At 44.7% G+C, this 14238-nt stretch overlaps 2 protein-coding genes across 10 annotated transcripts in view; one reads left to right on the top strand and one right to left on the bottom strand.

Annotated features, from left to right (window-relative positions):
- Positions 1-4314, bottom strand: part of ARNT (aryl hydrocarbon receptor nuclear translocator) — a 46107-nt gene extending 41793 nt beyond the window's left edge. Inside the window, exon 1 of one of the 5 annotated variants that reach the window (XR_004537216.1) lies at positions 4145-4313. Coding sequence is in view for 3 of the 5 variants with exons in the window: in XM_033923812.1 (XP_033779703.1) it covers positions 4145-4175 (31 nt within the window). In the remaining 2 variants the exon portion in view is untranslated. Of the gene's footprint in view, positions 1-4039 lie in introns of all 5 variants that reach the window. The other 4 variants (XM_033923810.1, XM_033923812.1, XM_033923809.1 and 1 more) reach the window with 4 other exon arrangements.
- A 175-nt stretch (positions 4315-4489) lies between these two features.
- The window catches only part of SETDB1 (SET domain bifurcated histone lysine methyltransferase 1), a 37264-nt gene continuing 27515 nt past the window's right edge, over positions 4490-14238 (top strand). Inside the window, exons 1-4 of one of the 5 annotated variants that reach the window (XM_033923808.1) lie at positions 4490-4566; positions 7813-8035; positions 10261-10424; positions 12463-12500. In XM_033923808.1, the coding sequence (XP_033779699.1) occupies positions 7824-8035; positions 10261-10424; positions 12463-12500 (414 nt within the window). In that variant the 5' untranslated portion in view covers positions 4490-4566; positions 7813-7823. Of the gene's footprint in view, positions 4737-4801; positions 7231-7306; positions 7418-7812; positions 8036-10260; positions 10425-12462; positions 12501-14238 lie in introns of those variants that run through there. The other 4 variants (XM_033923806.1, XM_033923807.1, XM_033923803.1 and 1 more) reach the window with 4 other exon arrangements.

Below are 14238 nucleotides of genomic sequence, written 5' to 3'. Positions count from 1 at the left end.
AAAGGACATGATATGCCCCAATGCGGCCGGCATTCCACGTCCTTTGTAATAAAACACCTAAGGCTTTGTTACAAAGGACACGATATGCCCCAATGTGGCTGGCATATCACGTCCTTTGTAATAAAATACCTAAGGCTTTGTTACAAAGGACACGATACGCCCCAATGTGGCCGGCATATCGCGTCCTTTGTAATAAAACACCTAAGGCTTTGTTACAAAGGACACGATATGCCCCAATGCGGCCGGCCTATCGCGTCCTTTGCGATAAAACACCTAAGGTTTGTTACAAAGGACACGATATGCCCCAATGTGGCTGGCATATCACGTCCTTTGTAATAAAACACCTAAGGCTTTGTTACAAAGGACATGATACGCCCCAATGCGGCCGGCATTCCACGTCCTTTGTAATAAAACACCTAAGGCTTTGTTACAAAGGACACGATATGCCCCAATGTGGCTGGCATATCACGTCCTTTGTAATAAAACACCTATGGCTTTGTTACAAAGGACACGATACGCCCAATGCAGCCGGCTTATCACGTCCTTTGTAATAAAACACCTAAGGCTTTGTTACAAAGGACACGATACGACCCAATGCGGCCGGCCTATCGCGTCCTTTGCGATAAAACACCTAAGGCTTTGTTACAAAGGACACGATATGCCCCAATGTGGCTGGCATATCACGTCCTTTGTAATAAAACACCTAAGGCTTTGTTACAAAGGACATGATACGCCCCAATGCGGCCGGCATTCCACGTCCTTTGTAATAAAACACCAAAGGCTTTGTTACAAAGGACACGATATGCCCCAATGTGGCTGGCATATCACGTCCTTTGTAATAAAATACCTAAGGCTTTGTTACAAAGGACACGATACGCCCCAATGTGGCCAGCATATAGCGTCCTTTGCAATAAAACACCTAAGGCTTTGTTACAAAGGACACGATATGCCCCAATGTGGCTGGCATATCACGTCCTTTGTAATAAAACACCTAAGGCTTTGTTACAAAGGACACGATATGCCCCAATGTGGCTGGCATATCACGTCCTTTGTAATAAAATACCTAAGGCTTTGTTACAAAGGACACGATATGCCCCAATGTGGCTGGCATATCACGTCCTTTGTAATAAAACACCTAAGGCTTTGTTACAAAGGACACGATATGCCCCAATGTGGCTGGCATATCACGTCCTTTGTAATAAAACACCTAAGGCTTTGTTACAAAGGACACGATATGCCCCAATGTGGCTGGCATATCACGTCCTTTGTAATAAAATACCTAAGGCTTTGTTACAAAGGACACGATACGCCCCAATGCGGCCGGCATATCGCGTCCTTTGCGATAAAACACCTAAGGCTTTGTTACAAAGGACATGATACGCCCCAATGTGGCTGGCATATCACGTCCTTTGTAATAAAACACCTAAGGCTTTGTTACAAAGGACACGATATGCCCCAATGTGGCTGGCATATCACGTCCTTTGTAATAAAATACCTAAGGCTTTGTTACAAAGGACACGATACGCCCCAATGCGGCCGGCCTATCGCGTCCTTTGCGATAAAACACCTAAGGCTTTGTTACAAAGGACACGATATGCCCCAATGTGGCTGGCATATCACGTCCTTTGTAATAAAACACCTAAGGCTTTGTTACAAAGGACACGATATGCCCCAATGTGGCTGGCATATCACGTCCTTTGTAATAAAACACCTAAGGCTTTGTTACAAAGGACACGATATGCCCCAATGTGGCTGGCATATCACGTCCTTTGTAATAAAATACCTAAGGCTTTGTTACAAAGGACACGATACGCCCCAATGCGGCCGGCATATCGCGTCCTTTGCGATAAAACACCTAAGGCTTTGTTACAAAGGACATGATACGCCCCAATGTGGCTGGCATATCACGTCCTTTGTAATAAAACACCTAAGGCTTTGTTACAAAGGACACGATATGCCCCAATGTGGCTGGCATATCACGTCCTTTGTAATAAAATACCTAAGGCTTTGTTACAAAGGACACGATACGCCCCAATGCGGCCGGCCTATCGCGTCCTTTGCGATAAAACACCTAAGGCTTTGTTACAAAGGACACGATATGCCCCAATGTGGCTGGCATATCACGTCCTTTGTAATAAAATACCTAAGGCTTTGTTACAAAGGACACGATACGCCCCAATGCGGCCGGCCTATCGCGTCCTTTGCGATAAAACACCTAAGGCTTTGTTACAAAGGACATGATACGCCCCAATGTGGCTGGCATATCACGTCCTTTGTAATAAAACACCTAAGGCTTTGTTACAAAGGACACGATATGCCCCAATGTGGCTGGCATATCACGTCCTTTGTAATAAAATACCTAAGGCTTTGTTACAAAGGACACGATACGCCCCAATGCGGCCGGCCTATCGCGTCCTTTGCGATAAAACACCTAAGGCTTTGTTACAAAGGACACGATATGCCCCAATGTGGCTGGCATATCACGTCCTTTGTAATAAAATACCTAAGGCTTTGTTACAAAGGACACGATACGCCCCAATGCGGCCGGCCTATCGCGTCCTTTGCGATAAAACACCTAAGGCTTTGTTACAAAGGACATGATACGCCCCAATGTGGCTGGCATATCACGTCCTTTGTAATAAAACACCTAAGGCTTTGTTACAAAGGACACGATATGCCCCAATGTGGCTGGCATATCACGTCCTTTGTAATAAAATACCTAAGGCTTTGTTACAAAGGACACGATACGCCCCAATGCGGCCGGCATATCGCGTCCTTTGCGATAAAACACCTAAGGCTTTGTTACAAAGGACATGATACGCCCCAATGTGGCTGGCATATCACGTCCTTTGTAATAAAACACCTAAGGCTTTGTTACAAAGGACACGATATGCCCCAATGTGGCTGGCATATCACGTCCTTTGTAATAAAATACCTAAGGCTTTGTTACAAAGGACACGATACGCCCCAATGCGGCCGGCCTATCGCGTCCTTTGCGATAAAACACCTAAGGCTTTGTTACAAAGGACACGATATGCCCCAATGTGGCTGGCATATCACGTCCTTTGTAATAAAATACCTAAGGCTTTGTTACAAAGGACACGATACGCCCCAATGCGGCCGGCCTATCGCGTCCTTTGCGATAAAACACCTAAGGCTTTGTTACAAAGGACATGATACGCCCCAATGTGGCTGGCATATCACGTCCTTTGTAATAAAACACCTAAGGCTTTGTTACAAAGGACACGATATGCCCCAATGTGGCTGGCATATCACGTCCTTTGTAATAAAATACCTAAGGCTTTGTTACAAAGGACACCATACGCCCCAATGCTGCCGGCATATGGCGTCCTTTGCAATAAAACACCTAAGGCTTTGTTACAAAGGACACGATATGCCCCAATGTGGCTGGCATATCACGTCCTTTGTAATAAAATACCTAAGGCTTTGTTACAAAGGACACGATACGCCCCAATGCGGCCGGCATATCGCGTCCTTTGCGATAAAACACCTAAGGCTTTGTTACAAAGGACATGATACGCCCCAATGTGGCTGGCATATCACGTCCTTTGTAATAAAACACCTAAGGCTTTGTTACAAAGGACACGATACGCCCCAATGCGGCCGGCCTATCGCGTCCTTTGCGATAAAACACCTAAGGCTTTGTTACAAAGGACATGATACGCCCCAATGTGGCTGGCATATCACGTCCTTTGTAATAAAACACCTAAGGCTTTGTTACAAAGGACATGATACGCCCCAATGTGGCTGGCATATCACGTCCTTTGTAATAAAACACCTAAGGCTTTGTTACAAAGGACATGATACGCCCCAATGTGGCTGGCATATCACGTCCTTTGTAATAAAACACCTAAGGCTTTGTTACAAAGGACATGCTAAGCCTGCCCCATTTTATTTCTTTTTATATTTGTGCGATTTTAACCGAAATTTGTTTGACAGCTGAGTCCTGGTTCCCCCTTTTTATCGTCTGATACTCTGAAGCAATGCCAGAGGCCATCTGGTCGGGTCAGTGTCTCACCCCTCGTTCCGTCCTTATCCCCAGAAAGCGCCGCGGACGGTAAGCTCTAGAGGGCAGGAACCGTCGCCCACGAGGGAAACAAGAGGCCCGGCGCCCCGCCCTGACCTTCCTCACCGGCATTCGCCGTGGCCGCCATTCCCCCGAGCGCTCCAGCAGCGGCAGGAGGAGGCCAGGCCCCGGGCCCGATCCCGGTCTTCCCTGCGGCCAAGATGGCAGCTCGCGCAAACTCCTCCCCTCCCCGCCTAGCGCGCGCGCGCGCGCGAGCGAGCAACGCAACCTGCTGCTGAGCTACTTCCGCCCGCCACCCATTGGCTGCCCGTCCAAGGCCGCGTCGTGCGCGAGAGGGGAGGTTCCGTCTCGGCGAAGGCTAGGAACTACAAGCCCCGGCAGGCAGCGCGCCCGAAGCCTGACCCCCCCCCCTCCTCTCCCCCGGATGTAAGCGGCCGCCCTGACGTCATATCCTACCGGAGCACGCCGCGCCTGGCGCGACGATATAGGCGGCGGAGCGAGAGCGGTGGCCGTCGGAGGTGCTTAGCGGCGCGCGCGCGGCGCCTCGCCCCCACCCCCCCTCGGCAGGGGGCTTTGGCGCGCGCTCTGTTTGGGGGGGAGGAGTTTCCTGCCAGCTGCCATCTTGGCCGCCGAGGGACCGGGCCGCGTCCTCCTCCCCCCGGCTTCATGGCCGCCACGGCCCACCTTGGTGAGGAGGGGGCGTGGGGGCGTGTTTAGGCCGCTCTGCGCTGTCGAAGCCCGCGAGCGCCCGTTCCCCCTCCCCTCCCCCCCCCCCCACGCTCGGCTTCGCCTAAGGCCGCCTAGTGCTCCCGAAAGGTCTCGCGGGGCCGTCGCCCCGCCCAGCTCCCCCACCCCCACCGTTGAAGAAGGGGCTGCTCGGGCGTTCTTAGGACGGGGGAGGAGGGCGAGAAACACACCGAGAGTAGAGGAAGACCTTGCATTCCGTTTTGCTCTTGCACTACGAGTGCATACAAGATGTCCACACATCACCACCCAGCCGATGGGTCCCGTCTTTCACGCTGCAAGAGGGTAGTGACTGCTCTCCACCAGCAAAGTCGTGCCATACCACTACATACAATATACACATTCTTCTCTGACGCTGAGGGCATGTAATGACTTGTCACCCAGCAAAGTCGTGCAATACCACTACATACAGCAATACACGCGTCAAATCATACAATATACACGTTCTGTCTCCAACCCTGCGGGCATGTAGTGACTTCTCACCCAGCAAAGTCATGCCATACCACTACATACAGTATACACACGTCACATCATACATTATACATGTTTTTGTGTCTCAGACCCTGCGGGTGTAGTGACTGCTCTCCCCCAGCAAAGTCATGCCATACCACTACATACAGTATACACGCATCACATCATACAGTATACACGTTCTCCTCCGACACTGCAGGCGTGTAGTGACTGTTCTCCCCCAGCAAAGTCATGCCATACCACTACATACAGTATACACGCATCACATCATACAGTATACACGTTCTTCTCCGACACTGCAGGCGTGTAGTGACTGTTCTCCCCCAGCAAAGTCATGCCATACCACTACATACAGTATACACGCGTCACATCATACAGTATACACATTCTTCTCCGACACTGCGGGCGTGTAGTGACTGCTCTTCACCAGCAAAGTCGTGCAATACCACTACATACAGCATACACATGTCAAATCATACATTATACACGCGTCACATCATACAGTATACATGTTTTTGTGTCTCCAACCCTGCAGGTGTAGTGACTGCTCTCCCCCAGCAAAGTCATGACATACCACTACATACAGTATACACGCGCCACATCATACAGTATACACGTTCTTCTCCGACACTGCGGGCGTGTAGTGACTGTTCTCACGCAGCAAAGTTGTGCAATACCACTACATACAGTATACATGCGTCAAATCATACAGTATACACGTTTTTGTGTCTCCGACCCTGCGGGTGTAGTGACTGCTCTCCCCAAGCAAAGTCATGCCATACCACTACATATAGTATACACGCGTCACATCATACAGTATACACGTTCTTCTCCGACACTGCAGGCGTGTAGTGACTGTTCTCCCCCAGCAAAGTCATGCCATACCACTACATACAGTATACACGCGTCACATCATACAGTATACACGTTCTTCTCTGACACTGCAGGCGTGTAGTGACTGTTCTCACACAGCAAAGTCGTGCAATACCACTACATACAGTATACATGCGTCAAATCATACAGTATACACGTTTTTGTGTCTCCGACCCTGCGGGTGTAGTGACTGCTCTCCCCCAGCAAAGTCATGCCATACCACTACATATAGTATACACGCGTCACATCATACAGTATACACGTTCTTCTCCGACACTGCAGGCGTGTAGTGACTGTTCTCCCCCAGCAAAGTCATGCCATACCACTACATACAGTATACACGCGTCACATCATACAGTATACACGTTCTTCTCCGACACTGCGGGCGTGTAGTGACTGTTCTCATGCAGCAAAGTCGTGCAATACCACTATATACAGTATACATGAGTCAAATCATACAGTATACACATTCTTCTGACACTGCAGGCGTGTAGTGACTGCTCTCCCCCAGCAAAGTCATGCGATACCACTACATACAATATACACGTTCTTCTCTGACGCTGAGGGCATGTAATGACTTGTCACCCAGCAAAGTCGTGCAATACCACTACATACAGCATACACATGTCAAATCATACAATATACACGTTCTGTCTCCAACCCTGCGGGCATGTAGTGACTTCTCACCCAGCAAAGTCATGCAATACCACTACATACAGTATACACGCATCACATCATACAATATGCACGTTCTTCTCCGACCCTGCGGGCGTGTAGTGACTTCTCACAAAGCAAAGTCGTGCAATACCACTACATAAGTATACATGCGTCACATCATGCAGTATAAATGTTCTTCAGACACTGCGGGCGTGTAGTGACTTCTCACCCAGCAAAGGCCTGCAATACCACTTCATACAGTATACACGCGTCACATCATACAGTATACACGTTCTTCTGACACTGCGGGAGTGTAATGACTGTTCTCACCCAGCAAAGTCATGCAATACCACTACATACAGTATACACGTTCTTCTGTCTCCGACGCTGCAGGCGTGTAGTGACTCTTCTAATCAAGCAAAGTCTTGCAATTACAAGTACGTAAAGTATTTTGTATTAGACGATTTGTGCCACAACCCCAAAACTTTGAGTTTCCATTATTTCCTGTGGGGGAATTCGCTTTCATATACGCGTGTTTTGGATCACCCAACATGTTTTCGGAAAAAATTATGCTCGCAAACCAAGGTTTTACTATACTTGATTATTATTCAGTAAACTGCTTTGGTGAATCTCTTCATGAAAAAGTAGTTAATAAATGTATATCACCAACAGCATTTAAGGGAGTATGAGTGATCTCAACCTCATTCAGACCCTCTGGTTATACTTTCAGCAATAGATATGCACGAGCGAAGTTTGCATATTTCAGGAAGCAGGCTCGTGCATGCAACTAAAATTTGCATTCCTTATGATTTCCTAGAAATACTCCAATTATGATGCTCTTGAAGCATGGGTTAAAAATAACATTTCTTCTATTGCTGTTATTTGGAGCATCATAACTGAAATAATAGGAAAAATGGAGAAGTGGAATTCAGAGCTTGAAAATAAATGGGGATATGCATATCGAATCAAGTATTTATTTTAGAGTGGCCTAGCTATTACTTTCTTATGGTTTCTTTCAGGCCTGGCAGGAATGGATTCCCAAGAACTTATGGAGCTTCAAGAAGCAGTTGTCCAAGAGCTGGGGATTTCCCTGGAGGAGCTGCGGCAATTCATCGATGAGGAAGTCGATAAGATCGAGTGTGTCAAGCAGCGGAAAGCCCAGCTGGTGAAGCTTGAAAGCTGGGTGCAGGAGAAGGAAGCTGAAGTGGCCCACGTTGATAAGTTATTTGACAGTGCTTCCAGGTGGGTTGGCCGGAAACATTTGCCAAAACGGACTGCTGTGCACTTTTAATCTGAATATGCACTCTACCGTGGATGGTCATCTGTTTTGTTTTGGGGTTTTTTTTTTTTTCCAAATCTTTATTCACTTTAACATATACATCAAGTGTACATTAAAATATGAACACAACATATTACATTATCACTTGATAATTCCATAACAATATATACCTAAAAGATTTATATCCCACCCCCATCTCATATCTATACATGAATAATATAATTCCTATGTATATTAATCAATTAAATTATGCACATATATATTAAATTATCATAACCCACCCATCCCCCCATTCTGTCAATTATCATAATGATTAATGTTAATTTATTATTATTTTTCCTTATATGATAATTGACATCTGTTTTGTTTTATTAGTAAACAGCTTGTTAGGAAGATTATTACCCAAATACAGGGTTATGTAAACATTTTGTAGTTTGCAGAATTTCTTAGAAAATCTAAAGCTGTATTAATGCGCAGAGTTTACCTTTCATCTGCTTTAAGACAGGAAATTTTTTAAATTGGACCATTTAAACTGCTGGTTTTGCTTTTTAGTTGGCTATAGGCAGAAGCAATAAGTGTGGCTAAAACTTCTTGAGGTCAGGAAAGGGGATCGGCGAAGCCATCGTGTCCCTTGGAGCTCCTTTCAGATTTGTTAAAGTTGAATAAAAAAATTTTTGTCATTTATTCTTTATTGAATTTCAGTTTTTTATGATCACAAATCATATTGAAAATAACACCAGTTATTTTATTGAAATACACACCATGAATAATAGGGAGGGAGAAGGGTTCTTATTTTATTGTGTATACTATTAATAATAATGGGAAGGGGGTGGGTTATGGGTTTATATATATACAATTGTCGTTTTTCTTGATAGACTTACAAGTGATGTTTTCAAGAATATGTATGATATTAAATTGTACACTTGTGGAATGATTAAAAATGAATAAAGATATATATATTAAAAAAAATAAGAAAATAACAGTATTACAAGAAATAATTTCTTAAGATACAAAGAAAATTTATATGTTTCTATTGTAGGTTAGTCCACTATTAATAGAGAAGGAGTTACAAATAGTCGGATATTACTACCACTTAATTAATTTTCCAGGAAAAAAAAAAGAAAACAGTCTGAAGTATTCCCAGAGTTCCAAATATGAGCGTTACACTTGTCTATTGGTAGGGTTACTCGTTCTCACCACTGCATTATCAACAATAAATCAGTTTCTAGGCCTGCTGTATGTGCCTGGGTAGGGTTTCCCTGTCCCCCTCCCCCCCCCCTTTCTGGGTCTGTGCCATCATCAAGCTGGTCTGACTGGGAGCTGGCCTTGGAAATCCCCTTTTGGGGCTTCTTGCCACCCTTTCTCCTTGATTTAACAGGGACCATGGCAGGCCCAGAGCCTGACTGGTCACAAGGGAGAAATACAATCTTTATAAAAGGAAAGAAACAAATAAGGTAAATACAACAGGAATGAGAAGAGAAAAAGAAGGAAAAAAAAGTCAGTTAAAAAGGAGGTAAGGAAATTTTAGCAGTTGTAGGTATCCTTAAAAAGAAAGCATTTTAGGTTACTTTTGAAATGATCTATGTTTATTTTCCCTTGGCATTCCAGGTCTGAAAAATATTTTGTCTGTGTACCTATATTATAATGATGGGACCGTCAATAGATGTTGGTCAATTGAACACACTGTACGTGCTAGGGTGTAAGGAATTAGAAGATTTATGTATAAATTGGGGCTCTTTAGATAATTGGGTTTTGAATGTTGTTAATATGATCTTGAAGGAGATTCTATGGGCGATCGGGAGCCAATGTGCTTTTTGTAAAAAGGAAATTGTGATCATACTTTGCATTTGTTATAAGTTTGATGGCTGCATTTTGAACAGTCTGAAGACTTTTTTTTCCTTTTGAGAAACACCGATGACTAATGTAGTGAATGTGGTACTCGCCTGTGTTGGTGGCAGCAGTTCCTCGCGTGTAGCATTTGTTGCCACTTGGAAGTGTTTCTTTGAGTGAGAATTTGCCTTAGGTCAGGGTCACAGTCTGCAGCCCTGGTTTCTGAGACCATGGCCCTCTCAGTGGTTAAATATTCCCCGAGATGATCAGGGAGAGAATGAGGAAGGGGGGGGGGAACCAGAGTCTGAACAGGAAAAAGAATAAAGAGCCACACCTCTAAATGCTCCTCTCTTTGCAGTGCTGTCGATGACTGTGAGATGCTTGTGAAAGATCTGTACAACAAGCTGGGCCTGAAATATAAAGAGAGTAGTTCGGAGGATGAAGACCCTGCTCACAAGACCACAGAGGTGATAGAAATCTTTGATGAAGAGGAAGACGATGACATTCTCAGTGTTGGTTCAGGTTGGATGCACTTGAGTTGTGTTTTGTGTATTCATTTAGATCACAAGCTAATTTTTTTTTTGTAAATGTATTTTGGGTGGGAGAGGCAGTAGCTTCTCCTGCTTCTTTGGATTTCAAGCTTGTTATAGGGGAAAACATCCTCCAGGGATTTAAGACAAAGTTGGATGGGTTCCTGTTGAACCGGAACATAAGCAGGTAGGGCTGGTTTCAGGGCACTGGTCTTTGACCTGGGGGCCACCGCGGGAGCGGTCTGCTGGGCACGACGGACCACAGGTCGGACCCAGCAGCGGCAAATTCTTATGTTCTTAGGTCTTTCCTGGATTGCGGGGCTATCTGTGCCTTTTTTGCAAGTTAAAGATCCTATGATGTTTTAAACCAGTGTCTCTCAAACATTTTTAACTCTGGCACACTAAGGGCTCCTTTTACTAAGTTGTGCTAGCTTTTTTAGCGCATGCTACATGCCAAGAACTAATGCCAGCTCAATGCTGGCGTTAGTGTCTCGCCGTGCGGTAATGCAGTGCGTGTTAAAAAACGCTAGCGCAGCTTAGTAAAAGGAGCCCTAAACGGAGCAAATGTTTTTCGTGGCACATTATAATTGAAATTATAAAACTGCAAAACCAACCAAAAATTTAATCTGACAGTTATTTATTTGAAGTTCTTTAAGCTATGTATGGGTAATTGTAACAACGGCGAAACTAAAGTAGATCGAATAGAATTGCTAATCAGTGCGATGATGTGCTTGTTTTTTGAGGGCAAATTAAAACGTGGCTCGATAGTTGACAAGCCAACATGCATTTCATCATCTACCATATGCCGTCGTATTTTCAGCTCTTGCAGAAATTAAAATTAAAAAAAAAAGAAAGCAAGTTCGTAGATAAGATCCAAACGGTAACAAAGCCTCGATTGCTTTGTTGCGCATGTTAGGATAGCTACTGCATAAAAAAATCAAACTAAAATTACTTGCCATTAGTTTTCAAGGACCAATCATGTCAAAGAACGATGCTTATCTGGGCAGTTTTATTCTTACGCACACAGACGCTCATATCATTGACAGACTGCTGCGTACACTACGACCATGTCAACTACTCCAGTGCACACTTATGAAGGGAATTTATAAAATTAAAGTAAAAATCTGGAGTTTCTCAGGGCACACCACTATACCTTGGCACACAGTTTGAAAGACACCGTTTTAAACCCTTAATGACTGATAAATCTGAAATTTTGCTGGTCTTTTTCCCCTTTGTTAATTGCATATGTTACAGCTCAAATAGGGGGGTTCACATTGTTGACACTACTCAGTTTAGAAAGGGTGTGAAAATGGTTTTATTTGAGCGCGCTCTTGGTGCTAGTCATGTAACTGTGAGTTAAAATTGTCTGTTTTCTGTTGCTTTGTACTTGTCTGTTTTGTTTTTAGAATTTGTACGTGCTTATTATATCCCGCTTAGATTTATGGATAGACGGATTATAAATAACTGTAAAAACTCTTGTTTGAAGCAGAAAGAAAATCCCATTTCCAACATAGGAAAATAAATACAGTTCCCTCTCCCTATTCGCGGTTTCAGCAATCATGACTTCGATTATTCGCGATTTTTAGTGTGCTGGCTCCTCCCCCCCCCCCAAAATACAGTAGGCATTTTGCAAACGCAATCTGTCCTCTGGCAGCTTCAGATAGTCAGCGTTTCTGGCCTCCTCCCCCAACCTTTTAAACTTTCTCATGTTATTCGTGGTTTTCTGTTAAAACCATTGAGAATATGATAAAAACCACAAACATGAGAAAATGATTTGCGGTTTTTCCGTATTCGCTGGTCTGGTCATTCCCAATCACCGCAAATATGGAGGGGGAACTGTAGAATGAATATTTCTGGCCTGCTTAACCCTAATCCCTGGAGAAACAGGCCTTGGAGGAGAGCTGGTGAACTCACTGTACTTGTGTGAGGCATGGAAGGGGCAGTTACTGTGCTTCTAATACAAAATTAATTCTATGTGTCATAGGATGAATAAGTTCTGTTAAGCGTTTTATATTTTTATTTTCTCACAGGTGATGGTGTTAATAAGACACCAAAGGACCAGGCTTTGGTGAGTTCAAAAGCTCTCCCTATCCTACCCTTTTTCCCACCCTGGTGGAATTTGATCGAGTTTTTATCTGTTTATAAAGGGATTTTCTTCTTTATGTAAAATGATATTCAATATAGTTCCCAACCGCCCCCCCCCCCCCAGCCTAAGCAATGTTGTATAACAAAAACCTTTAGAGTACACTTCTCCCTCTGTATCCATGGTGGTTAGGGGCAGAGCCGGCCCGTGAATATTAAAAAACCGTGAATAATATTCGGGCCGGTTCTGCCCCTAACCCCTGCTTCCCCCTGGCTATTTTAAGCCCTGCGAGCCCCCCCCCTTAAGCCTTACCTGGTGGTCTAGCGGGTTTTCGGGCAGGAGTGTGGGAAGATCGCTCCTGCTCAAAAACCTGCTAGACCACCAGGTAAGGCTTAAGGGGGGGCTCACAAGGCTTAATAGCCCAAAAAATGAATGATTTTTTGGCAGAAAATCGCAAATAATTGAAACCGTAGATACGGAACCCGCAAATACGGAGGGGGAAGTGTACTTTTATAAATATAAGTAATGCACATTGGGAAGAATAATCCAAATCATAGTTCCCTTATGCTAGGATCCACCTTAGGAGTTAGCACCCAAGGAAAAGATCTGGGTGTCATTGTAGATGCTATGCTGAAATCTTCCCAGTGTGTGGCTGTGGCAAAAAAAAAGCAAACCAGGATGCTAGGAATGATTAGGAAAGGGTTGTTTATATAAGAAGCAGCATATTAAGCCTCTGTATCGCTCTATGGTGCATCCTGGCCTTGAATATTGTGCACAGTTCAGGATGCCGAATCTCCAAAAAGATATAGTGGAATTAAGGCTCAAAGAAGCGCAACCCAATCCTGCTTTTTTAGACTGCGAATGATTCGCTCAATTTCTAAGTTTCTGGAGCTAAAAATTGCAAAATATATGAATCCATTCTTTTATTGCAAAACTCGACTACTGTAAGTCTTTATTACTAAGTATTACACAAAAAGAAAAAAGCGCCTTCAAGTAATTCAGAATACTGCCGTTAAACTCATCCATAACGGTAAAAAATGTGATCGTATAACACCTTTTCTGATTAAATCTCACTGGCTCCCAATTAACCATCGTATTACCTTTAAAATTTTACTTTTAGCATTCAAAACACTTTCCACTAATGAACCTCAATTAATTGATAAATTACTTGTCCCTTATAGCACTTCACGTTCTCTCCGGTCCACTGACGACATGATATGTTTTCGGTGATGGCTCCGCAGCTTTGGAACGCCATGCCTCAGCATTTGAGAGGAAAATGGCTTGAGTCGTTTTAGAGTAACTTAAAGAGTTTTCTTTTTAACCCTTTCAGGACCAAGGGACCAGTGTTCCCGCTAAGGTGCGCTGGTGTGCGCTTGCGCACAAAATATTACCTGGCAGCGCACAAGTTTCTCGTCACAGCGCACACATTGTAGAGCACAGTTCTTCAACCGCCGGTCCGCAAACAAAATCTTGCCGGTCCGCGAAGGATTCGGTCCCCGCCGCAACGAAAGGCCGGCGTCAGCTGACTTGCAACTTCCTGTTGCAGTCGCTGTGCCGGGACTCCTGCCTTCGCCGGGACTCCTGCCTTCCACCGCGTTTGCCTCCTGCCTTGTCTCCGCACCTCCAGACCAGCAGCGGCAGCTCTGTATGTTTTTAACTTCGGCACAGAGCTGCCCCTAATCAATAGTTTAGCGCGGTTTCATAAGGCAGCCTCGGGGCCTTT

Source organism: Geotrypetes seraphini, chromosome 16 (genome assembly GCF_902459505.1).
Source record: "Geotrypetes seraphini chromosome 16, aGeoSer1.1, whole genome shotgun sequence".
In the NCBI taxonomy this organism is placed as follows: domain Eukaryota; kingdom Metazoa; phylum Chordata; class Amphibia; order Gymnophiona; family Dermophiidae; genus Geotrypetes; species Geotrypetes seraphini.
Note: the sequence above shows the minus strand (reverse complement) of the source record. Positions and strands in the feature narration are given on the sequence as shown.